This window comes from Aquarana catesbeiana, linkage group LG11 (genome assembly GCF_042186555.1).
Source record: "Aquarana catesbeiana isolate 2022-GZ linkage group LG11, ASM4218655v1, whole genome shotgun sequence".
NCBI classification, from domain to species: Eukaryota; Metazoa; Chordata; class Amphibia; order Anura; family Ranidae; genus Aquarana; species Aquarana catesbeiana.
In genome coordinates, this window is record NC_133334.1 from 26,581,786 (window position 1) to 26,605,021 (window position 23,236).

General features: G+C 47.3%; 1 protein-coding gene across 1 annotated transcript in view; it reads left to right on the plus strand.

Moving 5' to 3' along the window:
• Window positions 1–23,236, plus strand: part of LOC141111895 (uncharacterized) — an 82,883-nt gene that overhangs the window by 20,480 nt on the left and 39,167 nt on the right. The window contains exons 3-5 of the mRNA XM_073604106.1: window positions 3,723–4,055; window positions 10,590–10,688; window positions 21,166–21,594. Coding sequence (XP_073460207.1) covers window positions 3,723–4,055; window positions 10,590–10,688; window positions 21,166–21,594 — 861 coding nt within the window. The remainder of the gene's footprint in view (window positions 1–3,722; window positions 4,056–10,589; window positions 10,689–21,165; window positions 21,595–23,236) is intronic.

The window sequence follows — 23,236 nt, forward strand, 5'->3', positions numbered from 1 at the left end:
GTTGAGAGCTATGGATTACAGAGAAGCTGTTGCCAGGGGTGCAGAAGTGAAATGTGGAGAGGCAGATAGATAATATGTGGATGGGGGTGCAGAGGTGACATGTTGACAGAGGGTGCAAAAGGGAGTTGTGGATGGGGGAGGGCGTACGCTAAGGTAAACTGTGGAACGTGGGGGAGAGAAGGGGGGAGTTGAAGGGTGGGGAGAGAAGGTGAGCTGTGTATAGGGAGGGAGAGGGGGAGCTGTGGATAGGGAGGGAGAAGGTGATCTGTGGATAGGGAGGGAGAAGGTGACCTGTGGATAGGGAGGGAGAGAAGGTGACCTGTGGATAGGGAGGGAGAAGGTGACCTGTGGATAGGGAGGGAGAAGGTGACCTGTGGATAGGGAGGGAGAGAAGGTGACCTGTGGATAGGGAGGGAGAAGGTGACCTGCGGATAGAGAGGGAGAAGGTGACCTGTGGATAGGGAGGGAGAGAAGGTGACCTGCAGATAGAGAGGGAGAAGGTGATCTGCGGATAGGGAGGGAGAGAAGGTGACCTGCGGATAGAGAGGGAGAAGGTGATCTGCGGATAGGGAGGGAGAGAAGGTGACCTGCGGATGGAGAGGGAGAAGGTGACCTGCGGATAGGGAGGGAGAGAAGGTGACCTGCGGATAGGGAGGGAGAGGGTGACCTGTGGATAGGGAGGGAGAAGGTGACCTGTGGATAGGGAGGGAGAGAAGGTGACCTGTGGATAGGGAAGGAGAAGGTGACCTGTGGACACGGGGGGAGGGAGAAGGTGACCTGTGGATAGGGAGGGAGAAGGTGACCTGTGGATAGGGAGGGAGAAGGTAACCTGTGGATAGGGAGGCAGAAGGTGATCTGTGGATAGGGAGGGAGAAGGTGATCTGTGGATAGGGAGGGAGAGAAGGTGACCTGCGGATAGAGACGGAGAAGGTGATCTGCGGATAGGGAGGGAGAGAAGGTGACCTGCGGATGGAGAGGGAGAAGGTGACCTGCGGATAGGGAGGGAGAGAAGGTGACCTGTGGATAGGGAGGGAGAGGGTGACCTGTGGATAGGGAGGGAGAAGGTGACCTGTGGATAGGGAGGGAGAAGGTGACCTGTGGATAGGGAGGGAGAAGGTGACCTGTGGATAGGGAGGGAGAGAAGGTGACCTGTGGATAGGGAAGGAGAAGGTGACCTGTGGACACGGGGGGAGGGAGAAGGTGACCTGTGGATAGGGAGGGAGAAGGTGACCTGTGGATAGGGAGGGAGAAGGTGACCTGTGGATAGGGAGGGAGAAGGTGACCTGTGGATAGGGAGGGAGAGAAGGTGACCTGCGGATAGAGAGGGAGAAGGTGATCTGCGGATAGGGAGGGAGAGAAGGTGACCTGTGGATAGGGAGGGAGAAGGTGACCTGTGGATAGGGAGGGAGAGAAGGTGACCTGTGGATAGGGAAGGAGAAGGTGACCTGTGGACACGGGGGGAGGGAGAAGGTGACCTGTGGATAGGGAGGGAGAAGGTGACCTGTGGATAGGGAGGGAGAAGGTGACCTGTGGATAGGGAGGGAGAAGGTGACCTGTGGATAGGGAGGGAGAGAAGGTGACCTGCGGATAGAGAGGGAGAAGGTGATCTGCGGATAGGGAGGGAGAGAAGGTGACCTGTGGATAGGGAGGGAGAAGGTGACCTGTGGATAGGGAGGGAGAGAAGGTGACCTGTGGATAGGGAAGGAGAAGGTGACCTGTGGACACGGGGGGAGGGAGAAGGTGACCTGTGGATAGGGAGGGAGAAGGTGACCTGTGGATAGGGAGGGAGAAGGTGACCTGTGGATAGGGAGGGAGAAGGTGACCTGTGGATAGGGAGGGAGAGAAGGTGACCTGCGGATAGAGAGGGAGAAGGTGATCTGCGGATAGGGAGGGAGAGAAGGTGACCTGTGGATAGGGAGGGAGAAGGTGACCTGTGGATAGGGAGGGAGAGAAGGTGACCTGCGGATAGAGAGGGAGAAGGTGATCTGCGGATAGGGAGGGAGAGAAGGTGACCTGCGGATAGAGAGGGAGAAGGTGATCTGCGGATAGGGAGGGAGAGAAGGTGACCTGCGGATAGAGAGGGAGAAGGTGATCTGCGGATAGGGAGGGAGAGAAGGTGACCTGCGGATAGGGAGGGAGAAGTTGACCTGCGGATAGGGAGGGAGAGAAGGTGACCTGCGGATAGGGAGGGAGAAGTTGACCTGCGGATAGGGAGGGAGAGAAGGTGACCTGCGGATAGGGAGGGAGAGAAGGTGACCTGCGGATAGGGAGGGAGAGGGTGACCTGCGGATAGGGAGGGAGAAGTTGACCTGCGGATAGGGAGGGAGAGAAGGTGAGCTGCGGATAGAGAGGGAGAGGGTGACCTGCGGATAGAGAGGGAGAGAAGGTGACCTGCGGATAGAGAGGGAGAAGGTGACCTGCGGATAGGGAGGGAGAGAAGGTGACCTGCAGATAGGGAGGGAGAAGGTGACCTGTGGATAGGGAGGGAGAGGGTGACCTGTGTATAGGGGGGAGGGATAGGATGACCCGTGGATAGGGGGGAAGAGAAGGTGACCTGTGAATGGGGAGAGCACGTGAGCTGTGGATGGGGTTGAGCTTTAGATGGGGAGGGAAGGTGGGCTGTTGATGGGGGAGAGAGAAGGTGACCTGTGAATGGGGAGAGCACGTGAGCTGTGGATGGGGGAGAGGGTGACAGGTGGGAGACAGTGAGCTTCAGATGGGGAGGGAAGGTGAGAGAGGGTGACCTGTGGAAGGTGACCTCCCTGACGGGAGGAAAAGAAGGCAAGCTGTGAATGGGGATGCTAATTTTGTTTCTGCACACTTTGTGATTCACACTCCTCAACACTGCTCAACTCAACTGTGTTACACTTTCCTGAACCTTGAATTGTGTGCGAAACGCAGTTCTGAGCCTTGACCACATCCATTATTTGGCATCATTTTACTTCTCCTCCCCAGGAATGGTGAGATTGGGGGCAGTAGGGGTGGGATTTAGGGCGGGGGGTGGGGAGTTGACTGGGGAGGGTGGGTTCCTGCAGCTATTTTCTGAGAAAAAAAGCCCTGTATGTATGTATGTATGTATATATATGTATATATATATATATATATATATATATATATATATATAGTGTGTGTGTATGTTTAAAGAAGGAAAATGGCGGCTTCTTGCAGTACAGATCTATTTATAAAATGGGGTAGGGGCATGGCTATGTCGTCTCTCGTCTGTGTGTGACGCCGTGCATGTGTAATTTTGCTTAATGACATAAATATATGTAGTGCGTCACGCCATCACATGCATCATGACGTAAATAACCGTCCCAGCATCAGAACAGCTCCAAGCTGTGTCCTAATGCCTAAATCTGCAATTCAATGCAATCCCTGTGAGGACTTGATGCCCTCAAGTGGCCATAAAGTATATTACATCCTCCCACCTCTCTATGATAGGTCAAAATCACACTGCAAGCCATATTTGCCAAAAAACCTTCCCAATACACAAACATATGTGTTCCAAACTATATTTCTGCTACATAGGGGGCATTGCTGCAGCTTCTAATGCATGCTCTGAGAAGCTCACAGTGTGCACTGAAATCAGAGTAAGCCATGTCAGCTCAGGAGAGGAGGCGGTACAACTGTGCAAGACTGAAGGGAAGTCCAGAGGTCAGATTTAGTAAATTTCCATGTTTATGGAAAGAAAATCAATAATTATTCATGTTCTGTCTTTGCAGCTCAACCAACTATTACTCTAACATCCTATGAACTTTCTGTTGAACTCGACCATGAGAGATCTGTTGTGTGTGAAGTCAACAGGTTTTACCCCAAATCTATTACGATAAGATGGTTTAAGTCCAGAAAAAGTTCCAATGACAGAAGAGCTCTGGATAAAGAGACCTGCAATAGTGTTCCAGCTGAGAACAGCGATGGGACCTTCAATGCCACCAGCCTCATAGTTGTAAAACCCTCCAGCACAGAAGAAGATGGAGATATATATTCCTGCATTGTGAGCCACAGATCCTTCAGCAATAGTGATGAGGAGTTGAATTTTACTCTGACAGTTAAAGGTAATTAGAAGAGAATTAGACCTGTAGTTCAGCTTTAACTGACACCGTATACAGATTGAAGCTCATCACTTTGATCTGCAGATGAATGAAACATATTAAATACAAAACGAACAATGTTACTTTGTATCTCTCTCTCTCATTTAACAATGTTTGTAAACACTGTGTAAGGCAGTCCATTTGAGGACAGCAGCTGCTGTTACAGCTTCTTTATTTACATTGCAACTCCTGGCTGTCATTTTTGTGGGGAAGAAGGGGGGGAGCAGCAAGTCCGAAGAATGAGGTATACTATTACTAAGCCCTGTATACTTTGATAACTTTTTTTGGGTGTGTGTATGTCATGCAACAGTGTCCTTAGTCACTTAAAGTGGATGTAAACCCGAATTCTTTTTTTTTTTTTGATGTCATAATGTAGAGTATAAGATTTCCTATCATTTCAGCCCAGTCTTGCTACACAGAGTTAATCCATCTCTGAGCAATCCTCTTTTATTGTTCAGTGAGATAAAACTTGACAAACAGAGAAAAACTTTGTCAAATCCTCCCCCTTGCTGTGAGTGACAGGTGATTTACATATCTCGTGCACTAGCCTGAGACATGCATTATTTTTTAATTCCCTCCCCCACTCCTTTCTTCAGCTGCTCTGCAAGGATTGGATGTTCCATACCTCAGTATGATTGGGCATGCTGAAGTCATGTGGTTACTTTCCTGTCTTTTCACTGGATGTTAGAGATCATAGCAGAAGTTCAGTGTAAGAAATACACAGGAGAACATGTATATTGACAAGGGGAGTGTAGAGGTGGGCGGGGAGTCTACTGACATCACGACTCCACCCACCGAGCTCCAGACAACAGACCCGCCCACAGAATCTGCAGTTTTTCGGGTCTAATAACAGACAGAGGGGAGACATTTGACAGGTAAAGATACATGCAGGAGGCATATATATCCTTATAGATAACCCCTATGGCAGTAGTTTAGAAAGGATGACATTGGGTTCACATCCACTTTAAGGACCGAGCCTCTTTATGAGAGGTGTTGTTTACAAGTTAACATGTAAGTAACAAAACAGAAACCCTCTGATGGGACTTTAAAAGGCAATGACTCCAAAAATAGTAAGTATAGACAGTTAATATAGAAAATAGAAATTTTAATATTATAAATTCTAAAATTATGAATACATAAAAATCAGATATCACAAATGTATAAATTCAATGATAGGTTCACATGAGATCATACACAACCACTTATTTTAGATCACACTTGTATGAATATACAGAGTGAAACTCAACGCGTTTCAAGGTTATGCATCATTCCTCTTCATCAGGAGAAAGTGGTGTAAAGGTTTATGATCTCTATAAATCAAAGAATATAATGAATACAAAGTATATATGTACAAACCAATCCTTAATCAATTCCTCAATTAATTCCTTTAACAAATAGGCACTCAGTTATAGTTTTATAAACCAAGTCTACTAACCAGGAATGTGAAGGCAGATATCTTGAATATAGGAATGAGGTTGAATATTAACAACCCACAATAGTACAATTTGGCTGCGCCAACCCCAACTAGGACCCAGAAGGCGAGCACAAATTAAGCCAGACAGTAATGGAGATCAAAAGGGGAGCCAAAGGAGAGGGGACGAGCCCGACCCACAGTCTGACCGTCCGCAGGAGGGGGTAGAAAATCCCACGGTCTGGATAATCCTATAAAGAGCATAAGTGGAATAAATGACTACACTCAGTCTATGTAGAGAAAATAAGAAAATATATATACATATACTGTAGAGGTCTTTTTTTATCAGAATAAACCCCACAGACAATACATTTAGGCCTCTTTCACACTAGGGTGGTGGGGGCATCGGCGGTAAAACGCCGCTATTTTTAGCGGCACTTTACCATCGTTTTAGCCACTAGCGGGGGGTTAAAATCGCCCCCACTAGCGGCCGAAAAAGGGTTAAAACCCCCCGCAAAGCGCTGCTACAGCGGTATAGCCACGCGGCCCCATTGATTTCAATGGGCAGGAGCGGGGTATACCCCGCTCCTTCACTGCTCCAAAGATGCTGTTTGCAGGAGTTTTTTTTCCCTCCTGCCAGCGCACCGCTCCAGTGTGAAAGCCCTCGCATTGTTATGGAGACGGGTGGGGGCCAGCTTCCCCTCACTCGTCTCCATACCCAGCAAGAGAGAACATCCGATTGCCTCCGCCGCTGCCGACGGCTCTGGTAAACGACGGAGGGCACCGTAGCGTGGCGAGAGGGGGGGCCCTCTCCCGCCACCGATAAAAGTGATCTTGCAGCGAATCAGCCACAGAGACCACTCTTATCGGAAAGTGGACCACCTGCCGAAGAAGAGGATACCGGGGTTATGCTAGCTAGCTGCTGCCATAACAACTATATTCCTCTTCAAACTTAGGACATATATCGGCGTTTGGCGGTCCGTAAGTGGATAACTAGTTCATCAAATAAGCCACACCCACTTTTTTTGCTGCTTTGCACCCCGCTACATGATCACCCTGGAAAGTTAATTGCTAGGTTGACATCTCTGCATGTGATTCACACCATGTGACACAGCTGACCAATCAGTGCTGTCTTGGGGAAGTCCATATTTCTATGTATGTAATGATTCCAGTGGCTCAGGAACCCCACCATGTGGTCTGTTGTCTAGGACAGTGATTCTCAACCACTGGGCTGTGGCCCAATGCCAGGCCACAGTATCCTATATCCATAGCTTTCATCTTTTTGAGATGTGAACGAGGGACACCTATTAACAAAAGTATGGAAGCATAGGACACACCCCCTTAAAGGAGAATTCTACAAAAAAAAAAAAAAGATTAGTTAAACCCACAAGTGCTTTTTTTTTTTCATACTGCTATTACTATCTTTTAAAATTCACAAATACAGCAATTTAGAAACTGGTTGAAGGTTTTAGCACTGGGTAGGGATGGGCAAAACACCCCCATCTGTTCAGTTTGCAGCAGAACTCTCAAACAGAGGGAAATGTTCTAACCCAAACGACGAACCCCATTGAAGTCTATGGAAGCCGAACAGGAAAAATCAAAAGTGCCCATATTGAAGGCTTATATGCAAGTAATTGGCCAGAAAAGGGGTATGGGGGTCTGGGTACTGCCTGGGGGGGGGGGGGGGGGGCATGTATCTATAAAAATAAATTAAAAACTATAGTTTTTTTCAGAAGCAGTGATTTTAATGATGCTTAAAGTGCAACAATAAAAATGAAATATAATCTTTAAATATAGTGCCTGGGAGTCCCCTTGGTCTGCCTGTAAAGTGGCGCATCTATAGCAAGTATAAAACATGCTACAGCAAAATTGACATTTCTAAAGAAATAAAACGAGTCAAATCCCATTTAAAATGACTTGCGGTTGCAATTGAAAAAATACTGAAAAAATAAAGAAAGGGTCCCTCCCAGCCTATACCAGATCCTTATCTGGGCATGTGGCCTGGCAGGTCAGGAAAGCGCCCTCTTCCTGGACCATACCAGGCCACATGCCCTCAACATGGGGGGGGGGGGTGCTTTTGGGGCAATCGGAATCCACAGCCACAGCCCAGGGTTTGTTGGGAAGAGGCCCTTGTCCTCATCAACATGGGTGAAAGGGGAAGGTAGAGCCCCCGGCCCCAAAGCACCCACCCCCCATGTTGGGGGCATGTGGCCTGGTATGGTTCAGGAGGGGGGCGCTGCTCCCCCCCTTTCCTGACCTGCCATGCTGCATGCCCGGATAAGGCTCTGGCATCAGGGGCAGACTGATAACTCATGGGGCCCCCGGGCAATAGGAGATTATGGGGCCCCCAGGCAATCAGAGATTATTGGGCCACACAGTATACACACACACAGTGTACAATCACACAGCATACAATCACACAGCATACAATCACACAGCATACAATCACACAGCATACAATCACACAGCATACACATACATGTACACACAGTATACAAACACACAGTATACACATACATGTACACACAGTATACAAACACACAGTATACACATACATGTACACACAGTATACAAACACACAGTATACACAGACATGTACACACAGTATGAACAGACAGATGTAAAAAAAAACACAGTTTTATACATACTGTCCCTGGTTTTACTGAGGCTGGCAACCCTAATGGGGCCCCCTAGTGGCCCAGGGCCCTCGGGCAGTGCCTGAGTGGCTCAATGGTCAGTCCGCCCCTGTCTGGCATTAATCTTTTTTAATTTTGGTGTGGGGTTCCTTCGGGTCTGGTATGCAATTGGGGGGACCCCACGCTGGTTTTTTCTCTTTTTTTTTTTTTTAAGGGCACTTTTTTTATTGTTCAACTCGGGGCGAACACCCAGGGAACACCGTGCAAAATCAGGGTTTTCAGCAAAATGGCCGAACAGTCAACTGTTCGGCCCAAACCCATACTCGCCTATCCCTAGCACTGGGTAACAGTTGTCACTGTGGGCGCCCAGCTGTGGCTTCATGCGCGCCGTGACTGACCGGGCAATCATCTGGGACCTGTGACGTGTCCCAGATGATTGCCGAGAGGGGGGGGGGTGGGAGATGATCTCCCTTCCGGTGCCGCGGTGTGCCAGGAGGAAGTGGGAGCTGTGACCCTCTAAAAAGAGGGTATCCGCTCCCCCCAAAAAAAAATGACATGCCAAATGTGGCATGTCGGGGGGTCACCTTCCTTAAAGCGGAAGTTCCATTTTTGGGTGGAACTCCGCTTTAAAAACTCCACCATCTTCCACATGTCTTACTTTTGTTGCTGTATTAAACTGAACCACCCAGCTGGCTCCAGCACCTCCCCGCACACCGCCTCTCTCACTTTCTGGGAGATCATCTAATCCTGACCCCCCCCCCACTTCCTGGGAGATCATCCAGTGGGGGGGGTCAGGATCTGCACAGCACCCCGGGCACCTGCATCTCCCTTATCCCCATCCTGCACTCAGTGGGAACCACCCAGGGGATCAGATCTATGGGAGCTGTTGGGAGATAAGCTGCCACCTGTAAACACAGAAGCCGGACTTCTGTGTTTACAAGTGATAGTGGGGAGCAGGGAGCAAGGGACCTGAGCCAGAGGTGCTGGAACTGAGTTCCACCTGAAAAAAAGCCCTGGTCTGTTTCCTGACATTGTCACTGAGAAGGGTCAACCAAAAAAAAAAAAAACAAATTTGGACACTCTCATAACTTTTGTTAAAGTGGTTGCCAACCCTTACTTAGTAAAGTGACTGGCCCCAGGTGATACCCAGAAGGTGAGACAAGTCCTCCTACATAAGTTGTACCTGTTTATCTGCAGCTATTTGTCCTTTACATCCTACTACATCTCAGAGATGAAAAGGATTTTTCACAGACTCACAAAGTAGGGGGTGGGGAGTTGTAGTTACGCACTGTACACGAGCTCTGAAAGCTGATTGGAGGGAAGGGACACCCCCCTCTTCACACAGCACTCAAGAACAGAGCTAAGGCTGTCAATCACAGGCTGTGTTTTGGAGCTCCCTGCCCTTCATGTTGCTGGAGTCAGGAAAACTTGTCATAAGAGAACCCTGTAGAAAACAGGGGGACTAGACAGCAGTTGGAAATGACAAATAGAAAGGAAGGAATGGCGCAAAGACGGGTACAAACACTGTGTTTTGGGACTAATGACAATAAGTGAAGGAACACGTATATAAAAAATGGTGTAAAACAAAAAGTCCATATGTAAAGATAAAACAATAGCACCAAAGGCAGCTTCCTTGAGAGTGAAGCAGACTCTGAAAGGCAAGGTGAGAAACAAAAAGGGGCGCCTACTAAGTGCAGTATGTTTAAAATGACGATTTATTAGTAGTATAGTAAGCCAAATGGCTACTCACATGACACTATGAGACACCCATGCTTGTTTCTCACTGGTGTCATGTGAGTAGCCATTTGGCTGACTATACTACTAAAAAATCGTAAATTTAAACATACTGCACTTAGTAGGCGCCCCTTTTTGGAAATGACACTTGGGGGGGTTGTTTACTAAAACTGGATGCTGCAAAATCTGGTGCAGCTCTGCATAGAAACCAATCAGCTTCCAGGTTTTAAAGCTTCATTGAACAAGCTAAAGTTTGAAGCTGATTGGCTACCAAGACAGATTCTGAGTGCTCCAGGTTTGGTAAATCTCTCAGTGGTTTGGAGAGGGGAGTAAACACTACAGAAATATGTGTTTTGTTCAGATTTCATGTCTGGGGATTTGCTCTGGTTCACACCAGTGCGGCTTTGAAATCGCTCTTCTTCAGCACAATTTCAAAGCTGTAGATCAGTGCGATTTGGACCTCCAATTTCATTGCTGCTTGCCACTTCATTGAACAGAAGTCTATGTAAGTCATAATGAAATCCCCAAAAAGTAGTGCAGGAACCGTTTTCAAAGTTGCTGCAACTTGAGTCACAATGATTTGAACAGTTCCATTGCCGGCAATGCGGTGCGACTTCTCATGCGGTTTTGAACTGTCAAATCACATGATAAATCACACCAGTGTGAACCAGGACTTACAACCAATTTAACCTTGTCTTGTTTTTTTTATCATTGCAGAACAGCCAATTACCTCTTGGCAGATCTGGACTCCAATTGTTGTTTTTGTTCCCTGTCTATTGCTTGTGGCGGTAGCAGTCTGGATTTTTTATAAAAAAGGTAAGGATGTATCTATTTCCAATGCTATGATCAGAGTCCTAATTAAAACTACAGACAAATTAATATGCATGATCTTCTATATAAAAAAAAATAGATAGATACACTGTATTACCAAAAGTATTGGGACACCTGCCTTTACACGCACATGAATTTTGATGGCATCCCAGTCTTAGTCCGTAGGGTTCAATATTGAGTTGGCCCACCCTTTGCAGCTATAACAGCTTCAACTCTTCTGGGAAGGCCGTCCACAAGGTTTAGGAGTGTGTCTATGGGAATGTTTGAACATTCTTCCAGAAGCCCATTAGTGAGGTCAGGCGCTGATGTTGGCCTTGTTCGCAGTCTCCGCTCTAATTCATCCCAAAGGTGTTTTATTGGGTTGAGGTCAGGACTCTGTGCAGGTCAGTCAAGTTCCTCCACCACAAACTCGCTCATCCATGTCTTTATGAACCTTGCTTTGTGCACCGGTCCAAATCATTTGGTGGAGGGGGGATTATGGTGTGGGGGGTTGTTTTTCAGGGGTTGGGCTTGGCCCCTTAGTTCCAGTGAAGGGAACTCTTAAAGAGGGAGTCCACCTAAACCGCCAAAAAAAAAAATATTAAAAGCCAGCAGCTACAAATACTGCAGCTGCTGACTTTTAATAAATGGCCACTTACCTGTCCCAGGGTCCAGCGATGTCGACAGGTGACGACGAGAACCCGCTTGGTTCTCGGCACCTGCCGCCGCCATCCTAGGTGAGGGAATCAGGAAGTGAAGCGTTGCGGCTTCACTTCCCGGTTCCCTACTGCGCATGCGCAAGTCGCGCTGCGCATCGTAACTGGTCCCCGCTATCTCCTGGGAGCTGTGTGTTTCCCAGGAGACAGCACGGAGGGACAGGAAGAGGCATAGACTCCCATGGGAGTCTATGCTGGAAGTGGGTGCAAATACCTGTCTTAGACAGGTATCTGCACCCCCCTCCCCCCTGAAAGGTGCCAAATGTGACACCGGAGGGGGGGAGGGTTCCGAAAAGCGGAAGTTCCATTTTTGTGTGGAACTCCGCTTTAAGGCGTCAGCATACCAAGACATTTTGGACAATGTCATGCTCCCAACTTTGTGGAAACAGTTTGGGGATGGACCCTTCCTGTACCAAAATGACTGCACACCAGTGCACAAAGCAAGGTCCATAAAGACATGGATGAGCGAGTTTGAGGTGGAGGAACTGACTGGCCTGCACAGAGTCCTGAAGCTGTTATAGCTGCAAAAGGTGGGCCACCTCAATATTGAACCCTACGGACTAAGACTGGGATGCCATTAAAATTCACGTGCGTGCAAAGGCAGGTGTCCCAATACTTTTGGTAATATAGTGTAGCTAGAATTTTAATTTTCAGGCAGGCTGACTCTAATTATCATTCTGACTAATAAAGATCACACATCCTTCCAATAACTAATCAGCCATTGGAAGGATGCATCTGTATCCCACTTAATCAGAAAAGTTCTTCCAACACTGCAACTATAGTACAGGGTTTTAATTATAATACAGGCTACTTTTTATGTAATACATAATGATATGACATAATATTTTGAAGATATTTCACTTCCTTTGTTAAAAGCCCACCTACAGCCAAAACTCTTTTTTAGATAGACTAATGCCGCGTACACACGGTCGGACTTTTCAGCTACAAAAGTCCGACAGCCCGTCCGACAGACTTTCGACGGACTTTTGGCGGACTTTCAACAGACTTTCTAATGAACGGACTTGCCTACACACGATCACACCAAAGTCCGACGGATTCGTACGTGATGACGTACACCGGACTAAAATAGGGAAGTAGACTAGCATACAGACAAGCGGATTTCTGGGTCCGGCGGATATACGACGTAAAGATTTGAAGCATGTTCCAAATCTAAAGTTCGTCAGATTTGCGACTGGAAAAGTCCGCTGAAGGTCCGGTAAAGCCCACACACGATCGGATTGTCAGCCGGATTTGGTCCGTCGGCGTCCGTCGGACAAGTCCGGTCGAAAAGTCTGACCGTGTGTACGCGACATTAGGAAAAGTATTTACTTCTTTCAGTGTGTCTGTGAAGGTTCTAATGTATCCAGGTCATGGTATAGCTAGTGGTATTCAACTAGACTTGTTCTGTATGTAGCAAGGTCTCTGGCCTTGTCCAATCTAATGAGGACCTCCAAGGCCAAAGATAGCTGATATCCTTCAATATGTAGTGGGTTGTGAGGCATAGTGGGTGCAAAAGTGGTGAAAGTCATTGGGTGCCAGCAGGGGCGTAGGGAGGGCGGGGCTTGGGGGGCTGGAGCCCTGAATGGGTCCCCGAAAAGCCCCGAGTCTCAGGCATGCAGCTCTCCATTGTTAGCCCTGAGCGGCGAGCGCCGGGACCGATCTGATCCCGAGCGCCGCCGAGTGTGGCCAAGTCCTGCCGAGTGCCATATGCAGGTCCTGCCTTCTGGAGCCTGCAACGCCTATGATGGACGTCCCACTGGCCCAATGCCAGGACCGCGGGACGTGTGACGTCCATCATAGGCGCTGCAGGCTCCAGAGGGTGGGAATTACGATGCGGCCGCCACGCCACATCCCCGCTCGGCGCTCGGGCGGGCGGCTCTCCTCTCCTCCTCTGACGATGGACTGATTGACTGACTGCCTGGCTGCTGTGACACTGCACACCACGGCTGAGCTGAGGTAGGTCAGACAGTGTATGTAAATGTCAGTGTATGTAGGTCAGGCAGGTCAGTGTAGGTAGGTCAGTGTATGTAGGTCATGCAGGTCAGTGTATGTAGGTCATGTAGGTCAGTGTATGTAGATCAGTGTATGTAGGTCACTACCGTCAGTGTATGTAGGTCAGTGTATGTAGGTCACTACCGTCAGTGTATGTAGGTCATGTAGGTCAGTGTATGTAGGTCATGTAGGTCAGTGTATGTAGGTCAGTGTATGTAGGTCATGTAGGTCAGTGTATGTAGGTCAGTGTATGTAGGTCATGTAGGTCAGTGTATGTAGGTCACTACCGTCAGTGTATGTAGGTCATGTAGGTCAGTGTATGTAGGTCACTACCATCAGTGTATGTAGGTCATGTAGGTCAGTGTATGTAGGTCACTACCATCAGTGTATGTAGGTCATGTAAGTCAGTGTATGTAGGTCAGTGTATGTAGGTCATGTAGGTCAGTGTATGTAGGTCACTACCGTCAGTGTATGTAGGTCACTACCGTCAGTGTATGTAGGTCATGTAGGTCAGTGTATGTAGGTCACTACCATCAGTGTATGTAGGTCATGTAGGTCAGTGTATGTAGGTCAGTGTATGTAGGTCACTACCGTCAGTGTATGTAGGTCAGTGTATGTAGGTCATGTAGGTCAGTGTATGTAGGTCAGTGTATGTAGGTCATGTAGGTCAGTGTATTTAGGTCACTACCGTCAGTGTATGTAGGTCATGTAGGTCAGTGTATGTAGGTCAGTGTATGTAGTTCAGTGTATGTAGGTCACTACCGTCAGTGTATGTAGGTCATGTAGGTCAGTGTATGTAGGTCAGTGTATGTAGGTCATGTAGGTCAGTGTATGTAGGTCACTACCGTCAGTGTATGTAGGTCATGTAGGTCAGTGTATGTAGGTCATGTAGGTCAGTGTATGTAGGTCAGTGTATGTAGGTCATGTAGGTCAGTGTATGTAGGTCACTACCGTCAGTGTATGTAGGTCATGTAGGTCAGTGTATGTAGGTCAGTGTATGTAGGTCACTACCGTCAGTGTATGTAGGTCAGTGTATGTAGGTCATGTAGGTCAGTGTATGTAGGTCAGTGTATGTAGGTCATGTAGGTCAGTGTATTTAGGTCACTACCGTCAGTGTATGTAGGTCATGTAGGTCAGTGTATGTAGTTCAGTGTATGTAGGTCACTACCGTCAGTGTATGTAGGTCATGTAGGTCAGTGTATGTAGGTCAGTGTATGTAGGTCATGTAGGTCAGTGTATGTAGGTCACTACCGTCAGTGTATGTAGGTCATGTAGGTCAGTGTATGTAGGTCACTACCATCAGTGTATGTAGGTCATGTAGGTCAGTGTATGTAGGTCATGTAGGTCAGTGTATGTAGGTCAGTGTATGTAGGTCATGTAGGTCAGAGTATGTAGGTCAGTGTATGTAGGTCATGTAGGTCAGTGTATGTAGGTCACTACCGTCAGTGTATGTAGGTCATGTAGGTCAGTGTATGTAGGTCAGTGTATGTAGGTCACTACCGTCAGTGTATGTAGGTCATGTAGGTCAGTGTATTTAGGTCACTACCGTCAGTGTATGTAGGTCATGTAGGTCAGTGTGTGTAGGTCAGGTAGGTCAGTGTATGTAGGTCAGGTAGGTCAGTGTATGTAGGTCACTACCGTCAGTGTATGTAGATCACATACACCACCTCCCCCCCCCCCCCGTTGCCGGCCTTAGACTTCGGGCTGAAGCCCCTGGTCTTTTTGCCACCTAGCAACGCCCCTGGGCGCCAGACACTTCTTGGATGTTAAAGAGGTTTTATTTCTTTTGACAGTCCTTTTTGTATTCTTGGGGGAAAGAGGATCAAGGCCAGGACACGCTTAAGTCGTTATAGATCCAGACTCAGGCAGACTCAGACTTTCTTCAGTTACTCACTGTGGTCCCTGGTAAAGGTACAGGTTCTCCGGCTGACAGAACCGTCACTTTCGGTTGGACTGCAAGCCGCAGTACCAACCCTGGGCTGCCCTCTTACTTCTGGATAGGCCCTCACACAGCCTAGCAGCCAAATGCCCCCGGGATAGGCCCAATCTCCGACCTAGCAGCCCAGGGAGTACGACACACGTCCACCCAGACAGCCGTCCAGGTGGCACAGAACACAGATCACCTGACCTCACCCGAATATATAGGTTCTCCCAGCAGGCCAAGGGATTCAAGAAAACCCCTGCCCATTGGCTGAGATACCCCATATACCCATAACCTGACCTTGGGTTGCCCTTCTCATATCTAGTACCACCAAGTTCCTGGCCACCTAGTGGTAGAAGAGAAGAGTGCAACAAGGCCAAACTTAGGGAGAAATCAATAGCTCTCTATCAATCGACCAAGATGACTACTACTTGCAAGTAAATTTGTGAGGAGTTCTCTGAATAAACCTCAGGGTGCTACATCCTCCCCCTGCCCGGAGTTTGCAGAAAAATATAATTTGAGCTCTCAAGCCTGACAGCGAATGTCCTGGTAAAAACTGGGATGGGTGGGGAAACAGGGACTTTGAACACTTTTGTATGAGTTTATATTTGCCATGAGCATCTGAGAAATTCCTTCTTCTTTTTTATTTTATTTTATTTTTTTTGATGTGCTATATTAGCGCTACTTCACTACATGATATACGAAACAGGGAAAGGGTTAACAGTATAACAATAGAATAACATATGTGTGGCGTGCCACTGTGCCACATGAATAAACATTGGTGTCACATGAAAAGTAGTTAGTCGTGTATGACATTCAAGTATCAAAAATAGTTATATAAATTTTTAAAGTAAGTAAACAAGAATGCTATCACCTAACTATCTAATATATTCAGTTGTAACAAATATATAGAGGGTTAGTGTTGGGATCCGACTAGATCCCTGTCTCTCCTTAGCCAAGGAAGACACAACTACAAAGCAACGCCTGAAAGAGAGAAAAGGCATCTACTCTATAAAAACATAGTGCAATTAGTACACAGTGATTTGAAATGATCCTCAGCCAAGGGCAGCATGATATGTAAAACATCCTATACATGGCTACATTATTTACATCATGAAAGCAGGCCCCATTCTCATTAAGAATGCCACCCCCTTTCCTAATTAGCATAGAACTATAAAACTTTTAGCAAAACTTCCAACAGTAACAGTCCTGACGTAGATGTACGAGTCCATTATTTGAAGAAATAGGCAATCATTTATTTATCACAGCCTATTCTATCTAGCTACATGCTCAGTGTCCATGACAGATTACCGTCCATTAACTTTGCTTGGAATGGACTACATTTTCCCAGCATTTCCTTTTCTTCTTCCAAAGGCAACTCCAGGCAAAAGGGCATGGCTGCATCTTAGGCAACAAGCAGCCAAAGTATGGTGCAAGGGACCACACTTCGGGACACAGGTCTCCTTGCAAAGACATCCCCAGTTTGTCCACATGACAGCTGAAGACAAAGAGATTCTCTTCATCATTTGCAAACACAGTCTGCTGAAAGTCACAGATCACTCTTCAGGGTGGATCACTCCAACAACTTCAGTTCTAGCCAACGTGGCTCACGGTATCACTCACTGTATCTGCCGGCAACATTCAGTCCCGCGCAGTCCTGGCCATACAGCTTTCTGAGGTGTTCCCCATTAAGGCCCCTTTCACACTTATACGACTTGTCCCACGATTTTGTACTGCAAAATCGTATGACAAGTCATTCTCCATGATTTTCAATGACTACCATTCATATTGAAAGACTTGAAAGTAGTCCCTGCACTACTTTGGTCCAACTTCCATGCGAGTTGTACTCCATAGACCTCAATGTTAAACCCTCAAGTAGCATGCAAATCGTACCTGAATAATATAGACACGATTTCAGTACGACTTTGTAAGCACAAGCCTGGCTCGCTGATCGGGAAAGGAAAACTTTTTTTTCCTTTTGCGATGAGCGACAGGCAGTGCTGACAGCTGTCTGGTATGAATCATGAGGGGTAACGCCGCACCAAGTTTTAAATGAAAAAACAGGCATGGATTACCCTGAAGGGGCATACCAGGCCCTTAGGTCTGGTATGGATTGTAAGGGGAACCCTCCCTACGCCAAAAAATCGGCGTGGGGGTCCCCCCAAAATCCATACCAGACCCTTATCCGAGCACGCAGCCCGGCCAGTCAGGAATGGGGGTGGGGACGAGTGAGCGCCCCCCCCCCTCCTGGACTGTACCAGGCCGCATGCCCTCAACATGGGGGGGGGGTGCTTTTGGGCAGGTGGGCGCCCTGCGGCCCCCCCCACCCTAAAGCACCTTGTCCCCACGTTGATGAGGACAAGGGCCTCTTCCCAACAACCCTGGCCATTGGTTGTCGGGGTCTGCGGGCGGGGGGCTTATCGGAATCCGGGAGCCCCCTTTAATAAGGGGGCCCCAGATCCCGGACCCCTACCCTATGTGCATGAGTATGGGGTACATGGTACCCCTACCCATTCACCTAGGCAAAAAAGTGTCAATAAAAAAAAACACTACACAGGTTTTAAAAGTAATTTATTAGGCAGCTCCGGGGGTCTTCTTACGACTTCGGGGGTCTTCTTCCGACTTCGGGGGTCTTCTTCCGACTTCGGGGGTCTTCTTCCGACTTCTCCACTCTCTCCGGCCTCTTCTCCTGGTGTTCGGCCTCTTCTCCCGGTGTTCGGCCTCTTCTCCCGGTGTCCAGTTCTTCTGCCGGGCCCCTCTGCTATCTTCTCCCGCTCTTTTGCTAGCGGGGGCCTGGTCTTCTGCACTGTCTTGTCCCCTCTTCTCTTCTTCCGATGTTGACACGACGCTCTCTCCCACTGGAATGCTGTGTGCGAACCACGCAATCACTTATATAGGTGGTGACCCCGCCCCCTTATGAGGTCACAGTCCTGGGGCATGCTGGGACTGTGCCGTCATAAGGGGGCGTGGTCATCGGTTGATGTTGACCACGCCCCCTTATGATGGCACAGTCCCAGCATGCCCGGGACTGTGACCTCAGTCGGAAGTCGGAAGAAGGCCCCCGAAGTCGGAAGAAGACCCCGGAGCTGCCTAATAAATTACTTTAAAAACCTGTGTACTGTTTTTTCATTGACACTTTTTTCCCTAGGTGAATGGGTAGGGGTACAATGTACCCTATACTCATTCACAAAGGGTGGGGGGCCGGGATCTGGGGGCCCCCTTATTAAAGGGGGTTCCTGGATTCCGATTAGCCCCCTGCCCGCAGACCCCGACAACCAACGGCCAGGGTTGTCGGGAAGAGGCCCTTGACCTCATCAACATGGGGACAAGGTGCTTTGGGGTGAGGGCCCGCAGGGCGCCCCCCTGCCCCAAAGCACCCCCCCCATGTTGAGGGCATGCGGCCTGGTACGGTCCGGGGGGGGGCACTCGCTCGTCCCCACCCCCATTCCTGACCGGCCGGGCTGCGTGCTCGGATAAGGGTCTGGTATGGATTTTGGGGGGACCCCCATGCAGATTTTTCAGCGTAGGGGGGTTCTTCCCCTTACAATCCATACCAGACCTAAGGGCCTGGTATGCCCCTGGGGGGGAACCCACGCACGTTTTTTATTTAAAATTTGGCGTGGAGTTCCCCCTCATGATTCATACCAACTACTGTATGTTTTCATTTGTTAATGTCAAAGTTGTGGCAAAGTCGTACAAAGTAGTACTGCTCCCAAATTGCGGTAAAATCACGGCAAAATGGTGATTATCCAAACAGATAGCACCAACACCAAGGTGTTGGTGCTATCTGTTTGGATAAATATGCTAAGGTTCTGCTAAATAGGGATGAGATTTGAATTCAGGTCAGACCTGGGCTTGAGATGAAGCCAGGCCGGTCAAAGTTCATGGACCCAGCAAACTATTTGGCCCTATTTGTCCAGTTCACCGGCCAAAATCCCTGACTGTTTTGTTTACGTTACAATATGACCTTTGTTCTTTCCAATAATTTTATTAAAGTTATCAAAAAGAGCATGAAAGTGCAAAACAGTACAACAGTCTTTCTTTAGTCCATCTCAGCATACAGTACTGGTTACAATAGAAGGAACTGTATCTGTCAATAGCATATAACTATAAGCAACCTATTATGTTGTCAGGTAGCTAAGCCGTAAGTTGAATGAGTCCTAAGCAAGTTATGAGTAATTTAAACACATTCAAGAAAGAAAACAAAAAAAATAACTCAGGAAAACTCAAATAAGGGCAGAACCATGTCCCATGTATGTGTGATCAGGTAATTAACAGCAACCTGTCTGACACTGATCTTCTTCAAACCCTACACCAATGAACTGGAGAAGAAATTACTCTGGACCAACAGTGGCCTAAAAGTAACACCAGTATCTGAGACAAAAAGTGGCAAAAAGCAAAAAGAATAGAAAAATCTAGGGGAAAGGAGATAGGAACAACGCAGAAGTAACGGTAACAAGGACTAAGTACAAGACATGCACCCGCTGTGTGTTGTACCAATAACCCTCCGTCCAGATTAGGAGGGTCCTTGAAAGATATTTTATCCAGGGATCCCATGTTTTCTGGAAATAGGCCAGCTTATCCTGGAGAATAGCCACCATTCGTTCTTGATCATGATCCACATCAATTTGGCCTTTAAAAGGTCAAAGGGGATCGTGGAGGACTTCCAGGATTGTGCAATAGAAATTCTTGCTGCAGAGTTTTGGCTAGATTCACTTGGGTGAGGGAATAGATGAAATTGTATGTGCAGATCCGAAAACCTCCTCATTTTGCTACATGTCCACCAAGTATGCAGGACTGTTCCCTCCAGATCGCAGCCACGAAAACAACCAGAGGAGGCCCCCCCAGACAGGGGACGCCAAAACAGGTTGGTACTAAATACCACAACAGGTAAAATGTATAATTTGCCTCGATGAGAGATGTATTTATATAAAATTTTAAGTTGGATTGGGCTAATTTCCCCCATTCCGCTGCTACTAACTCTTCCCCCAAGTCCTGTTCCCATTTTACCATATAAGGCGGTTTGGTAGGACTTTCATGTAGTATTGTGTATATCTTAAATATGTGACCAGTATGCTTATCTATAGCTCTACACAACAACTTGACCATTTTCCATGCTGCCCCAGCCACATGCCTTTGGGTACTGGGGCTGGTACCTTGCAAGGTGGGGTGGCAAACCCTCAACACCATTTCAAGGTACCTTGTTCCAATCTTGTGAATCAAAGACCTCTTCCCCACATCATATCCTCCAAAAATGATGTGAAAATTTAAGGTTAAAGCTCAATCTTTTGCCGCCACACATATGTGTTGGGTGAATGTAAAGGGGCTAAATGATTTGTGTTTTTGTAATGTTACCATTTAAGCCACATGAAAATGTAAAGACTGTTTGCGTGGGCACATGTATCCCATGGCAGTGCCCAGCTACCTATGTTATTTTTTTCAACAATGAGGTTTCGCACTAAGTTAGGGGTTAACAAACTTCCCCCTCCGCCAAACTGTCTCTAACCAAACCTGGGCAAGATTTGCTCATCCCTACTGCTGTCTCCTTTACCAACTCCTGTATGCATGCACTCACAATTATTGCTCTGGGCTGAGTTTCTGATTGTGACAACAGTTGACCATGCACACGCAGATGGCATGGCCAGCTGTCTACATCAGAAGCACATATGAGAGGGTGACGGCACAGGACAAATTAAAAGACAGTTGTCACCCCATAACAGGAAGTGCCCACACATGGATCAATGGGTATTTTTTCTGAGATTGCATTACGTGCTAAAAAGTCTGTTAAAAGCTGCTTATTGGGTTTATTTCTGTTTTAATATCACCATATCTGTGCTAAATTTATTTCCTTCAGCTCCACAGATTTCAAGCATCACGGGAGCGGATTATTTGGTTCACATGAAAAGATCCAACCTGAATTTTTTTATATTGACTTTTAAACCAAAAACAGTTAAAGTATATGTATATTTGAAGAGAGTCAATGATTCTGAGCAGCATCAAATCTACTTATGGGAATTCTTTGAAGAGCAACAAGGACATCAGAATCATGATGAAACTTTCGAAGTTCAACGTCTGAATAGAGAAAATGTGGGGGCTGATAACTTGAAAGCTGAACTGGAACCTCTGAGCCCAAAAAGGTCTTTAATCTTTTACAACTGCCCGTGTACTCTCCGAATAACTCCAAACATTGAGACCGATGATGAAGCAGAACTCACCATACAAGTGGAACATCCTGCTCTGAAAACTCCCATCTCGCAACAATGTACCCTAAAGGTGAAGGGAGGTAAGGCTGATTTATATATTTCTAAAGGTCTGTTTTCCCCATGGTAACTGATGCATACATGCATAGAGTCTTGCAGTGTAAATGGCCTCTACTGGTCACCACTGCTGCTACCTCTATCCTAGCAATCAAGGACAACAATTCTGCCATCAATGCCAATAAACAGGCAATCAATTCCCCCCCCTCCCCCATCAAGTCCTCCCTGACGATCAGTGGGAGAAACAGTTCCTACCTGGGTAGAATTTGATTGGCTCAGCCTGTAATACACCTGAAGAATGACTGATTTTTTTTTTTTTTAATTTGGAGGAATAGGCTCTGCTTACGTGTATATGCAGGCTAAATACTACATCACACAAAGACATTTTAGACAATTGTGCTCTTTCAACCTTGTGATAACAGTTTGGGGAAGGCACTTTTTTGTTCTACCATGACTTCACCCCTGTGCACAAAGCAGCTTCATAATGACATGCTATGAGGAGTTTGGGTGTGGAGGAGCTTGAGGAGCTTTCTGAGCAGTTTTGGAAATGGGAATGCCAATTGTGAGCCAGGTCCACTCATTCAACATCAGTACCTCACCTCACAAATGGTGGTTGAATAAGGCCCCTTTCACACGGGCAGACTGTATGTCCGTTTTTCATCCATCTGTTATGTATCCCTATAGGATAGCGGATGTCAGCGGATGAACATCCGCTGACATCCAATGACATCAGTCTCCGCTATGCTCCGTTTCTGATGACGGAGGAAAACCCTACTTTTCCATCCGTGATCGGATGAAAATGGACTCTACGGTCCATATTCATCTGATCCCCCATAGAGGAGAGCGGCGCTCTGACAGGTCAGTCCCTGCACAGTGTGCGGAGACCGACCTGTCATCTGCCTGCTCAGCGGGGATCCACGGAGCTATCCTCGGCTGAGTAAAGTGGAGCCCGTACACCGACACCTCCGTGTGAAAGGGGCCTAATACATCATACAAAGACATTTTAGAAAACTGTACTCTTCCAATCTTGAAGTAACAGTTTGGGGAATGTCCTTTTCTGTTTTAGTATGACTGTGCCCTTGTGCTCAACTCCAGCTCCATAAAGACCCGGATGGAGGAACTGGAGTGTCCTACAAGAGCCCTGATCTTACCCCTACTGACCACCTTTGGGAAGAATTGGAACAGAGTCCGCCGCTCCATTAGGGGCGCTGCCCTCCTAATCCATGCGCCCAGCCCCTAATCGACATGCATGGCGCGACACATAAATTTCAATGTGTGTGGGTATTTTTTATTTATTTTTTTTTAAGCACATGATTAGAGCCTGAGGCTCTAATTGGCTTCAAAAAAAGGTGAGCTCGAGGCGCAGAGCACTTCACCCTGAGCCCCCCTAGTTGTGTGACATTAGCGAATTAATATTCGCATATAATATTATTAATATGGCGAAGGTATTGAATTTATTCTTCTCCTCAGTCTTCACGAGTGAATCGGGGGGTCTTCAGTAACCAAAACTGCAGTGTTTATCCTCATGACACAACACAGGAAGCACCTCCATGGTTAACAGAGGACAGAATTAAAATTAGACTTGAGAAACTTAACATTAATAAATCACCGGGACCAGATGGCTTGCATCCGAGGGTACTTAGGGAACTCAGTCAAGTGATTGCCAGA